We start from the raw sequence: 13,303 nt of genomic DNA, 5'->3' as shown, positions 1-13,303 counted from the left end.
CCTCGTCTTTAAAAACTGCCTTCTGTCGTGTAGGTGAACTGTTTCCTTAGGAGCATTTTGATGGACCTACAAGATGATTCTAGTCTTTTTGCAACTAGGTGTGGGCATTTTTGAGAGCTGAAAGAAGGGGAGCTGGGGGGCGGTGGCGCTTTCCATGTCTGTTGTTTCCCCGCAAAATGCTCCTTCCATTTTGGCAAGCCTGGAGGAAGGCTTGTTCTTCCGCTGGTCTCTGATAGTGACTTTGTGATCAGCTTGTGGAAGGAATGGTTTGAAACCTTCAGCACCTGCTCTCACTCATCTGTTCTAGAATTTCGTGTCGAAGGGTCTTCATTTTAGCACGGTATTCTGAATTTTGTGTGAGGCCAGGTGTGCCGGCGTTTACTAGCGTTCTGCGAAGAGCGTTAGGGGAGTCGCATGTGACTTCTGAATTCGAGGTGGAGAACCAGACTTGTAGACCAAAGCAAAGGCGTGCCTTAAAGGAGCACGGTGGTGTTTGCAGGGAGCAAGTGGCTGGAGCAGGGACAGGCGGAGGGGAGGATAGGAGACGAGCTAGAATGGTAGCTTAGGCAATTAATTCATTGCGAGACTGAAGGTTGCTGTGTACCTTGGAGCACTCTGTAGGTATATGGTTTTTGAGCGGGTGGTAGGGAAGAAGAAGAGGTGGCCCAGTTCATCACTAGGCTTTGGGAAAGTTCAAAATCTGGCTGTGATATTGTGGTGATATAAAAAAATAGGACACATGCCCAGAAATTCTTGGATATTTAAGCAATGGTGCTTCATTCCCCTCCCCTCCAGTGTGACTTGTTTCTGTCAAATAGGACACAGCAGACTCTAGTTTCCACCTTGAGTATTTTTTCCCTTGCATGTCTCTCTCCCTCCCTCTCTTTTGTTGTGTTCACAGTGTTTGCTCTGGGTGAAGCCAGCCACCATGTCCTGACGCTACTCAGCCTGCTGCAAGCACGGGAGTGAGCACGGAAGTGGATCCTCGAGGAGTTGAACCTTGAGACGATCAGAAACTTTTTTTTTTTTTTTAAGATTTTATTTATTTGAGAGAGAATGAGTCGAGTAGGGGCCAGGCAGAGGGAGAGGGAGAAGCAGACTCCCCGCTGAGCAGGGAGCCAGTGCAGGGCCTGATCCCGGGATCCTGAGATCATGACCTGAGCTGAAGACAGTTGCTTGATTGAGTCACCCATGCGCCCCGACCACAGACTCTAGAGAGACTCTTAGCCAGAACTGTCTAGCTGTGCTGCCTCCTGACCCACAGAAACTGTGAGGCACTAAATGTTTGTTACTTTAAGGCACTAAATTAAGGGTAATTCGTTATCCATCATAGATAGCTAATGGGAATTTGTAGACCTTTTGTCTTCAAGCCCATCCACTGTGTTGACGCAGAGGTCCTGGGGAGACCTCATGCTTAGCAGGTCCCAGAGCAACTCATTACCTTCCCCACAGATCTGCGTGGGGCTCACAGACCCGATGCGGGGCTCGATCCCAGGACCCTGGGATCATGACCTGAGCCGAAGGCAGAGGCTTTAACCCACTGAGCCACCCAGGCGCCCCCATAATTAGTATTTCTTTAAAGAATATATAATGCATTGGAATGACAGACACGGTTTGCAGGAAAAGACTGTGGTTGTCTACGTACTGAAATCTGATGAGGGGAACAGCAGCGAGGACAAAGTGTAAGACTTGACCAAAGGGGCACCTGGGTGGCTCAGTCGGTTGAGCATCTGTGTGACTGTTGATCTTGGCTCTGCTTATGATCTCAGGGCCATGAGTTCAAGCCCCGTATTGTGCTGCACACTGGGCATGGAGGTTACTTAAAAAAAAGAAAAAGATCTGACCCAAAATTGGATATATTAGGAGGGAAATTCAGATTACTCCCAAATTCTGAATACCTGGGCACATGAGTGGTGGTGTTAGTAGAACTTGGGACAGCAGGAGGAGCAGATTTGGAAAGAAAAATACGAGATTCTTTTTCAGTATTTTGAGCTTGACATTTCAGGGGCACATCCAGGATCTGGGCCGTGGGAGGGAAGGTTCTTGAAGGAAAGAAGGAAGTTTGGAAGTCAGAGAAGGGACAGTTACAGCTGTGGACGGATGAGCGCGCACAAAGTGGGACAGGGGAAGAGCAGGGCTGAGCAGAGCCCACAGTTTGGGGACAGGAGGATGGGAGCCCCTGTCGGAGCCTGAGAAATCAATCCAGGATGTCAAAGGAAACCAGGAGGGCGTTGTGTTCCCTCTGGAGGAGCGGAGATGCTGGGACAAGGTGACAGCGCGTCAGTACTGAGGAAATTGGGAAGACACACTGAATAAGGCCGTGCTGGTGGGCGGTGGTTGGGGGGGTACCGTGAGCTCACAGAAAGCCGTTTCGGCAGAAGGATTATGAGCGATAGCAGGGGCGGAGGAAGATGGAACGCGGGGATGTGTGTCACCTGTACCAGGAGGGTAAAGGAAGTAAAGTGACCGTGTTTTCGTGTCCCAGGGACTTCGTTAGGGTCTCGGTTCTTTCATCACCAGGGATAGCGTGCTTAGTGACACTGCCTCGTCTCTCTAGTGGCATTATTAAATTACTTGTTAGCATCTTTGGTTTCCCCACAGACTGAACCTGTGTGGCCTCACGGGACTTTGGGTCCCCGGTGCCCAACTGTGTGTGCGCGCCCGGCCGCGTGAATTCCCAGGGTGGGCTGAGGTGCGGGAGGGTGTGAGGCCCACTGTGAACCGCGTTGTCGGCCCCCGAGTACCGCGTGGACGCAGGTGGCTCACAAACCGAGAGGACAGCGGTAGTGAGAGTTCCTCTCTAGAGTCTGTGCCCTACCCTGCCCTGGTAAGACCTGCTTGTTCCGCAAGAACCGGGGGTACACATAGAGCCCACCTGGCACGCGGGGGAACAGACCCTTGCTCCCAGTGTGGCTCTTCCCGGTGCACTGTCTTCATTCCTTCCTCTGAAGCAGTCTTTGTGCTTCCCATGTGCTCTTAAGACAGTGCCTGCCGGGGCACCTGGGTGGCTCAGTGGGTTAAGCCTCTGCTCAGGTCATGATCTCAGGGTCTTGGGATCGAGCCCTGCATTGGGCTCTCTGCTCGGCGGGGAGCCTGCTTCCTCCTCTCTCTCTGTGTGCCTCTCTGCCTACTTGTGATCTCTCTCTCTCTGTCAAACAAATAAATAAAAAAAAAAAAAAAAAAAAAGGACAGTGCCAGCCTTCCTGTCCTTTTCCTGCTCCCTTCCTTTGGTCCTTTTGTAGGTGAGTGCTGGTTCTCCGGAATCGTTAGAGGATTCAGTGAGACAGCAATTACCTGCATAGCACCCAGCACACACATAATAGCGCAAGACTTGCCCCGAGCTGAAAATACTATGACTGAATGGATTGGAGGTGAACTGTGCATCTTAGCCGCTGAAAGAGGGAAGGAGAGTTCAGGCAGGGGAGAACTGGCCAGTCAGTCAAGACAGAAGACATTGTCATTAGACCCAGTTTTCTAAAGAACGCTGGGAGGGCAGCCGGGCACACCGAGTCACTCAGCCCTGCGGAGTGTACCAGCCCCTCCTTGGACACGACTTAGGAAGAAAACTGCAATCCAGCCAGCATCAGTCTAGAGGAATTACACTCCTTGAGGAATGTCATATTCAGGCCAATCTGAAAAGTGATTTCTAGACTTCTGCATGCAGAACAGGTTCTCAGTACCACTTGTCTCTTGGCATGGAAGATCGGCAGCTGACGAGTTCTTGGAGGACCGCGATCACACTGGTAGATACCTGCTTGTTGTCCTTAACAGTTCAGTACGTCTTTACTCAAATTAGGAAGGTTTTCAAGTAGCCGCTGTCAGGTGTATCATGGGAGGTCATCAATAAAAGGTTAGTAAAAGAATTTTTTTTTTTAAAGATTTTATTGATTTATTTGACAGACAGAGATCACAAGTAGGCAGAGAAGCAGGCAGAGAGAGAGGAGGAAGCAGGCTCCCTACTGAGCAGAGAGCCCAATGCGGGGCTCGATCCCAGGACCCTGGGATCATGACCTGAGCCGAAGGCAGAGGCTTTAACCCACTGAGCCACCCAGGCGCCCCAGTAAAAGAATTTTTAAAAGTTATTCAGGGGCACCTGGGTGGCTCAGTGGGTTAAGCCTCTGCCTTCGGCTTAGGTCATGATCTCAGGGTCCTGGGATCGAGCCCCGCATTGGGCTCTTTGCTCAGCGGGGAGTCTGCTTCCTCCCTCTCTCTCTGCCTGCTTCTGATCTCTGTCTGTCAAAATAATAAATAAAATCTTTTAAAAAAAAGTTGTTCATGAACATAATTCAAGAAAATAAGTCAGCTGAACAAGAAACAACAACAAAAAAAGGACTTGGTCCTGAGGTTGAAGGAGTTGATTAGTAGAGGTATGAGTCCGGGTAATTTGCCCTGGCAGCACCAAAGTCTGTGGGGACAGTCCCACTTGGGAACAGGCATGGCTTGCCAAAGGGCACGCAGTGGAGAAAGGATTCAGGATTGACAGGATCAGAAGGGAGCTCGTGTCATTTCACCACCTTTAAGGGGGACAAAATGATCTGTTTGGTAATAAAAGCAGATAAACAGAAAAGATGAAAACTTTTCTTTCTGGTTTATTTATTTGTTTGCATTTCTTCTTCTTTTTTTTAAAGATTTTATTTATTAATTTGACAGAAATCACAAGTAGACGGAGAGGCAGCCAGAGAGAGAGAGAGAGGGAAGCAGGCTCTCCGCCGAGCAGAGAGCCCGATGCGGGACTCGATCCCAGGACCCTGAGACCATGACCCGCGCCGAAGGCAGCGGCTTAACCCAGGAGCCACCTATTTGTTTGCATTTCTAATGATAGCTCAAAGAACGTTGTATTTGCAACTAAAATGACAGAATCCTAATTGGGAAACAAAATTAAATCTCCCTTCAAGGAGGGATAAAAAAAAATCTGGGATATTCATTAGGTAGGATGTTACTTGGCGATAGAGAATTAACTACTGAAAGACACAATGTGATTAATCTCAAAAACATGTTGCCTGAAAGAAGACAGTTGGGTGCCTAGTGATTGCGTTTATGTGGAGCTCGAACCCAGGGAAAACGAGTGTACAACCGAACAGTGGTCACCTTGGCTGGGAGAAGGAATGGATTGGAAAGGAACACAGTGGGACTTTTTGGGGTGACGGAAATGTTCTGTATGTTGACGTGAGTTCTACGTAATTGTACCCTCTTGACAGACTTAAATTATGTACATTTCACTGTATACAAATTGTGCCTTAAAAAAACAACTTGTACACACAAGTTCTGTCTGCTGGAACTTTTTTTTTTTTTAAAGATTTTATTTATGTATTTGACAGAGATCACAAGTAGGCAGAGAGGCAGGCAGAGAGAGAGAGGAGGAAGCAGGCTCCCCGCTGAGCAAAGAGCCCGATGCGGGCTCAATCCAAGGACTCTGAGATCATGACCTGGGCGGAAGGCAGAGGCTTTAACCCACTGAGCCACCCAGGCACCCCGTGCTGGAACTTCTTTACAAATAGTAATTACTCCTAAGAATCTAGTTCTTTCAAAATTTCTTGATCCTAAAATTTAGTGTCTCTGCCAAGAAATAACAAAGCTGGTCATGGAGATTGCTTTTATTCACAGACTTGTGAAGTCTGTGAGCAAACACAGAGTGCTTGAGTCCTACACTTTTATTCCATTGAAAGGGGGGAAGTCACCGTAGTTTTAATCTAAATATAGTCATACAACAAATTCTACAAAAAAGTTAAATATCTCATTTACCCCATGGTTTCCTCTCTAGCTCTTTTACCAGCAGACTTAGATGACCAGTAGCCTCTTAAACCAAAGAAAAGAACTTTTTGGTGAAAATGCTTAAAAATTAAAACGTACATAAATCATAAGGCACCTGGGTGGCTCAGTTGTTAAGCGTCTGATCTGCCCTCAGCTCAGGTCATGATCCCAGGGTCCTGGCATCGAGCCCTACATGGGGCTCCCTGCTCAGCGGAAAGCCTGCTTCTCCCTCTCCCACTCCCCCTACTTGTATTTGCTCTCTTGCTATGTTGCTGTCAAATAAATTAAAAAAAAAAAAACCCAACCTATGTATTAGTTAATTTTAACTACTTTTACTGTTTAAATATTTGGGCATGATCATTAGCTCTGAAATGAAATATTTAAGAGCTCAAAGGTGGGATGGGATAAGAAAACGTGCAACATTAAATGTGACTCAGTGTATGCTGTGGAAAAAGTTTTTGCCTAATTTTTGACAGAAGATCATATCACAAAAAAAATAGTAACTGATGGGGTACCTGGCTAGCTCAGTAGGCAGAGTATGTGACTTAGAATCAGCAACGTGAGTTCAACCCCGCGTTAAAAAGAATATCTTGTAGGGACACCTGGGTGGCTCAGTTGGTTAAGCAGCTGCCTTCGGCTCAGGTCATGATCCCAGGGTCCTGGGATGGAGTCCCACATCAGGATCCTTGCTCGGCAGGGAGCCTGCTTCTCCCTCTGCCTCTGCCTGCCTCTCTGTCTGCCTATGCTCACTTGCTCTCTCTCCCTCTGTCTCTGACAAATAAATAAATAAAATCTTAAAAAAAAAAAAAGAATATCTTGTAAAAACAACAGTAATTGAATAGCAAAAAGTATACTTGTCAGCTGCAAGGTTCTTGTTTCCTTGTTTTAATTAATCTATTTCTAGCAGAAAACAGGAAAATACTTTATGCAAGGAATTCGGCCAGAACCTTGAGAAAAAGTTTAAAGGAAATACATAATCACAGTAACAAAAATTTCACTTTCAAGACTGAATTTAGAGGATGAATATAAGGAAACAAAAATTTGCCGCTGCAGTACGTGACTTTTAAAATTCTTCATATATCATCTGAATGGCCATAAGTGGCCAGAGACTGAAAACATAACCTGTTACTAGAAGGGTTAAAATAAAAAGTACTTTCTGGGGGCGTCTGGGTGGCTCGGGTTAAAGCCTCTGCTTTTGGCTCAGGTCATGACCCCAGGGTCCTGGGATGGAGCCCCGCATCAGGCACTTTGCTCAGCAGGGAGCCTGCTTCTACCTCTCTCCCTGCCTCTCTGCCTACTTGTGATCTCTGTCAAATAAACAAAATCTTTAAAAAAGGTATTTTTTGGAACATATTTTTTTCTCATGGCCAGAGACTTTTTTTTTTTTTTCTTAAAAAGTCTTTTTAAATTTGGAAAATATTGTAACTTGACCATCATTTACTCTACTGGATCTGTAGTTCACTATAAAGCTACAGTGTCCGAGGTATTGATGCTACTTTTTTAAGATGCATTGATAGAAACAACCTGTTTCTGAAATTGGCGTCTGTAGGCCTGAGGTGTAAGATTCCTTCCCATCTTTTCCCCTCCGCAGTACAGTGCCCCCGTGTGGCTGATGGCCCGACACGTTTTTCGAGCACAGGGTCAGATGGGAAGGGTTGGAGACCTAGTTACTTAGGGAGTTGAAAATTGTGAACTGCCATGGTCAGTCCCAAGCCACTTAGAACTTCCCTAATATGAACCCCGGCTTTGACAGCAAGCTTGCTGACAAGTTATAAGCAAAGACCGCGCTGAATGCCCGACACCTTTACTAGAGACTGATCACTAAAACCTGCAAATGAGTCCTTTCACCAACGAAGGCTTAAGAACTCAAACTCGTGGAGTAAAAGGAGGACCCAGGAATATACTGCTGCCAGGCAACTCACTAGCCACTGTATAATCCTGCCTCTGTTTACAAGTCATGTCCTGTCCTGGCATGTTAAGTTTGGCTTCTTGATCATTATTAAAAACCCTCAACAGAGAGGGCAGTACTTCTGACAGAATCCCTGATGTCTCCCCGACTCCCCAAAGCCACATACTGAGATACAACTATGAAGCACCCCGACTTCCTGTGTGGTTGCTGCTATTAAGCCTCAATCACCTGTGGGGCGCCTGGGTGGCTCAGCTGTTTGAGTCTGTCTCGGAGTTTCAGCTCAGGTTGTGACCTCAGTCCTGCGATCGAGCCCTGCATCGGGCTCCACGTTCAGTGGAGAGTCCGCTCCTCTGCCTCTCCCCCCCCCCCTGCTTGCATGAGTTCTAAAATACATCTTAAAAAAAAAGAAAAAAAAAAAGACTGAGTCACATAGACTGTACAAAGCTTCGCATCCCATGTGCAGGCAGACCACACGTTTGTCAGGTCCTCATGTGATTGGGCTCATCAGATCTCTCCAGATCTGCTGGGAGAGGGTGCCCAGAACCTGACCCAGAAATCGACTGTACAGAGGACGGACAGATGCACTCAGGGCATGGGACAGTAATACAGGCGATGGTAAACAGACAGACAAATCCTTCAAAAGGGAAGATGACAATTTTTATTGTTATTACAAAAGCAAATTCTTTTAACTTCAGTCATTTGAGTAATTCCAAGAGCGGCTAAGGGCTTCATCCTCACACAGGCACCAAGTCAGGCACAGTAGGTAGCTACAAATCATAAGAAAAGGTTTCTTTACCTTGGATTCCCACAGTTCCTACCTAGAGCATTCTGCCATGCTTTGGAATTGGGTTAAAAACACCAGCAGAGCTACTCAGTTCCCTTGAATTCATTGGTTTAAAAAAAAGAGCTAGGTATTGACCTACGCTGTTCTAGTAAAAACTAGTCACTAAGTCCTGGCCTGAGAGAGATCCACATTTCCTTTACAACAGACGAACTAGTTAACTAAGAGGTGAGTCGATTTACGAGCCCAGTAGGAGTCCTTAAAATATGGAGACCTTCCTCTCCGGGCTCAGACCTGTCACGGAGAGCACGTGGAGACCACGAGGGGCTCGGAGCTCCGCACGCTCTTCCCCAGCGGCGGGAAAGGAGGTAGCAGGGACTTGGGCTGACATCTGGAGCACTAAGCTAATGTGCCTGGCAGAGGGGAGCCTCAGGAAGCACAAAATGTCATTCTACCTTCGCTGTCCACAAACCTGAGGTTTCCGTGTTTAGTGTTGAAGGGCACAGTGGCATGGGTGGTGAGGCAGAAAAGACCGTTCCCATGCCGGGGGGGCTTGCTTAAGAAATGCTCATCTTCTGCCTAATCAGACGTGGTGCCGATCTGCTCTTCCCTTATGTTAGAGAACGTTAAGGTTCTAACCTCCACTCACATCTCCGGGCCCTTATAACGTCCCCTGGTAAAACAACTTGGCTAGCGTAGTACTGTTTCAAGGAAGCATAGGATTAGAGGTATGTGAAACGTGTTATTTACTGAAGGGAAGACTCAGTATGTTCCAGGATACTGAAAATCAAGAATATCCTAGAGCCATAACCATCACGAGTTGTACCACTCTCCCCAGCCTGAATTCTGGCAATAAACTGGTTCACATGGAAGAAAAACTGTCCCGGTTCCGCTTACTAGGAAATCTAATATAACCGACTGCTAAATTTAAGCCTAGCTAATATAGTGTCTTTTGAGTTGTGCACGTGTAATTACATTTATTTATTTAACAAGCTGCTGCCGTGGCCAGACCTCTAAAGAAACGAAGCGTGAGTATCAGACGGCATCTTGCTGGAATCACTGAGAAATGAGCAGGAGGAAATGGAAACCACGTTAATCCGGAGACAGAAAATTGTCCCCTAAATCCTGCTGATGGTCTCCCGCACGCGTGCCTGGGGGAGGATTCATGGCACACTTGACTCTTGAGAAGGCAGGCCAACGCTGTACAGAACACTGAACCGTCCTACAGGCCGCTGGAGGGCGGGAACCAGGACTGCGATGACTTCTAAGGTTCAGAGCTGCCTGAGGTTGAGAGCTGTTGGAAAAACCGTTTGCCCCTTGATCGCCTGAAATCCGTCCCCAGAGCCACAAAGCCCCCACTCACGTGGTGGCCGGCGGTCTGTGAGGAAGTCCGTGCCCCCGAGGAGAGGAGCTGAAGTGCCGCCCTGTGGGACGGTCATCGCAGACCGCGGGGCGGTGATGCTTGTGACCAGTCTTCCGGGAGAAGCCAAGGAGTTTAGCGGATTTTTCTCGAGAGTCCACCGTGGAAGCAGTGCGCCGCGGTATCTGTGGCACTGGAGCGGAGAGGGTGCCGGGGCGTGGGAGGGCACCCCCCGCAGAGTCCGTCCCACACCGAAAACGCGGTTCTTGTCGCAGAGGAACTAGCAGACAAGTCACCTGTTGTTGCGGGGAACCACCTGTACTTTCACAATTTACAAAGCGTTTACATTCAATTATCACGTATTTCAAGAATTTCCATTCAAAACAAACATACATGGGCTTAAGTATTCGAGAACACTTTACTATGCGTCACTTAATTTCACGGCATTACATCCTCAGTCCAACTCTCCGGGTCTGATTTCACATTGATTTTCCCTGGGTAAGTCCCTTTTGCGAATGAGAAACAAGAAATGGATGCTGTCCTTTCCCCTCCCCCACAGTAAAGTTTAAAGTGGCAATTACTTCAGATGTTTGTTTCAACACCTTCTCAATTCAGTTCATTAATTTAAAAAACTATAAATAGCCTAGCATGAAAGTTGTATACAGAACATTAATGTAAGAAGATGCGAAAAACATTGTGATTCGAAAGTATCTATGCTAAAGCTGGAGGAAAAGATGTCTGGGTCCGTTTTACCCTCATCTGCAGCCAATGACCCTAGTACGTTCGCGTGGTCAGCCACATCCACACGCTTGCAGGGCGGGGGACAGCACAGGGCCCTCCCTGCACGGCTCTGCAGAGCCCGGTGCCACACGCGGCCGGTTCACACCAGACATTTCATTTCCTCATCCCCATCACTAGACAGGGTGATGAGGAGTTTAAAATGCATCAACTCTGAATGAACACTTCCCAAGGAACTTCCAAGTCCGTATTTAACAGGGGGGTTCTTTTAAATGATTAGATCATTTGCACAAATGTGTAAAAAAATTCAATGAAATCTCTAGTTCACAATGACATTTGTGTTCATTATCTCTTCTGTTTTGGAGGCAGGCCCCTGACAGTTGGTATCCATATCTTTCTGCGGAAGAGTCTTGGCAACATGCACATAATATCCTAAAAGTCTAAGTGTTTTAACAGCAAACAGAACTGGTTTTTAAAAATATGCTCAATTTAAAAATGGAAATCTATATTTGGAAATAATTTCAACAACTCTTGAGCTCTTAAAGATTCCTTAAAATCCAAGCAATTGCTATTTTGTTCCTAGTAACTTGGAAGTACAAAAAGAGTCGTATGTACTGATTATGAAGCTCCCAGATTTCCCAGAGAAATAAAAGCCCAGAGATTCGCTGACATAATAAAATTTAGCTAAACTTCATGCAATTTAATAGCCATGAGTATACTTATAGGAAGATGTAGGACATTAACTTTGCTCTGTCCGTAAGATACAGCCTCATTCATGAAATGAATGGTAATTCTATAGTTAAGAGAACAGGGTTAAATCAAGTTTTATGTTTTGTGACTGGAAATACAGTCTGACTAGGCTTTTCTTTTCTGAGGGAAGGTATGTGTCATTAAATATACAGTTACGAAGCATCTTATTTAGATAAACCACAATCTAAAAGAGGCTGAGTCTCTGATAAATGGCAACAGCCCTCGGAATCAAGGGGGGGGCTTCCAATAAACCCAGAAAGTGGTTTTTCATTTTCCATTTATTCTCATTAAAAACTTCAAAGTCGTGACAGTTACAGTATAAAGTCAGCCTTTAAAAACCACCACAATGCTCCATTGTGGTTCACCCAGATAACAGTTTAGCAAGTTTCAGCTTTATATTTAAGAAAACAGTCAATTTCAAATAATTGAGAAAAACTTCGATACTGTGCTTGATTCTACTTATCACTGTTAACTTTAGTCTGTGCAGATTCGGGTGGTTCTAAATATGTGTGTCCTTTCGTGGCTGGATGAGATTTAGCTTGGAACCAGCAAGGATCATCCAACCTTTAAAATCACTGATACAAATAGTAAACGGAGTAATCTGCAGAACTGGCACTTGCAATGGGCACAGTTTTCAACTAGATGCATGCGGCTCTTATGAATACTAAAGGAGGCATTTCTGCCAGGTCTCAACATGCTTTCTTTATTGCAAATCCCACTAATTTAACAAGTTAATGGAATTTTCTGTAGGGGTACAATTTCATTACGCTTTACTTATAAAAACTACAGCACGCTGCTCTTTCACTTTAAAACAACTTACTGTGTTTAAGAAATCACGTTGAATATAAATTGGCAGAAAACAGCTGGCGGACCTACTACTGAAGCAGTGTCCCAGCTCCATAAAGGTATGTTAAGTGGACGTATGCATTAACCATCAAAGGAAGGGGTCAAACTAATGCGTTCCTTTAATACAAACTTGCGCATCGTTTGGAAATGCCTCATTTAAAGTAGTGGGGTAGGGAAAGAGTTTAGAAAAGTCCAAGTCATAAAATGTACTCAGTTACTTGGTAAGTTAAAAAGCTAATGCAACAATGTTACATCCAGATAAAAAACGTTATTCAAAAGCAATTCAAATACCGAAAAGGATTTCAAATTGAATATTTTATTAACATGGTAGTTGTCTGTAACATGTGCACACACTCGCACACTCAGAATCATCTGCCTGGGGGAAAAAAGACTAAGTATGCCTAAGGGGAAAATGAAAAATAAAAAAATTCCTGTAAGTTTTCATTATTGTAGGCAATTATGTCCACATCACTTACAAAGCTATTGCCAAATCTGTCCGAGGAAGCAGAGTTTAGGAGGGGAGGGGAAAAAAATCTGGGGGAAAATTCAACAGTGGCATAGCAAAGCTCTCAATATGAGAAAGCTGACATAATGTGGACTTTTGCTGTGGATTTTTGTCTTTGCAAAATACGGGAAGAAGTTTGTCAATGGGCAGAAAATAAGAGAAGGCGGTGTGAAGTAGGCTTTTGCAGTCAATTTTCCTCACAGTATTGTGCAGGGTCATCAAGAAAATGCTTAGTCTTTCTCTGGAACCAGTTTCAGAACTTTCCCAATTGCAATGGTTTTACCTAGAAATGAAATAAAAACAAAACAAAACAAAAAACAAAAAACAGAAACAAAAACCCTTTTTCAGTAGTTAACAGCAAAGCTATGTGAGGCATTCAAAATCATGAAATTATTTTTCACAACGTAAATTACTGAATAACCGGCTTTACCACCAGAGGCACAACTTCTGATCAAGCAGTCTTACTACGAGAGTCTTTAGAGGATGGCTAGCCTTGAAAGGAAACATCATCTGCTATCTGCTGTATCATAAACCTAAGCCTGGACAAGGAAAATGTGCAATACCCGTATCATGGAATACTATTTGGCAATAAAAAGGAATGAATTACATTCAATACATGTTACAACATGGCTGTAAACCTCAAAAGGTTGGACCTCAAAAATA

At 45.3% G+C, this 13,303-nt stretch overlaps 1 protein-coding gene and 1 long non-coding RNA gene across 6 annotated transcripts in view; one reads left to right on the top strand and one right to left on the bottom strand.

Moving 5' to 3' along the window:
* Positions 1–3,502: 3,502 nt before the first annotated feature.
* On the top strand, positions 3,503–12,673 carry LOC309854697. Its single transcript, XR_014306361.1, has 2 exons — positions 3,503–3,854; positions 4,651–12,673. It is a non-coding gene; the product is annotated as an uncharacterized lncRNA (long non-coding RNA).
* GSPT1 (G1 to S phase transition 1) overlaps positions 8,296–13,303 on the bottom strand; it is a 37,045-nt gene continuing 32,037 nt past the window's right edge. For all 5 annotated transcript variants that reach the window (XM_082714105.1, XM_082714104.1, XM_082714103.1 and 2 more), the window contains one exon: positions 8,296–12,923. In XM_082714105.1, coding sequence (XP_082570231.1) covers positions 12,871–12,923 — 53 coding nt within the window. In that variant the 3' untranslated portion in view covers positions 8,296–12,870. The remainder of the gene's footprint in view (positions 12,924–13,303) is intronic.

Source organism: Mustela nivalis, assembly GCF_964662115.1.
Source record: "Mustela nivalis genome assembly, chromosome: 19".
Classification (NCBI taxonomy): Eukaryota; Metazoa; Chordata; class Mammalia; order Carnivora; family Mustelidae; genus Mustela; species Mustela nivalis.
This window is presented reverse-complemented; position numbering and strand designations above follow the sequence as displayed.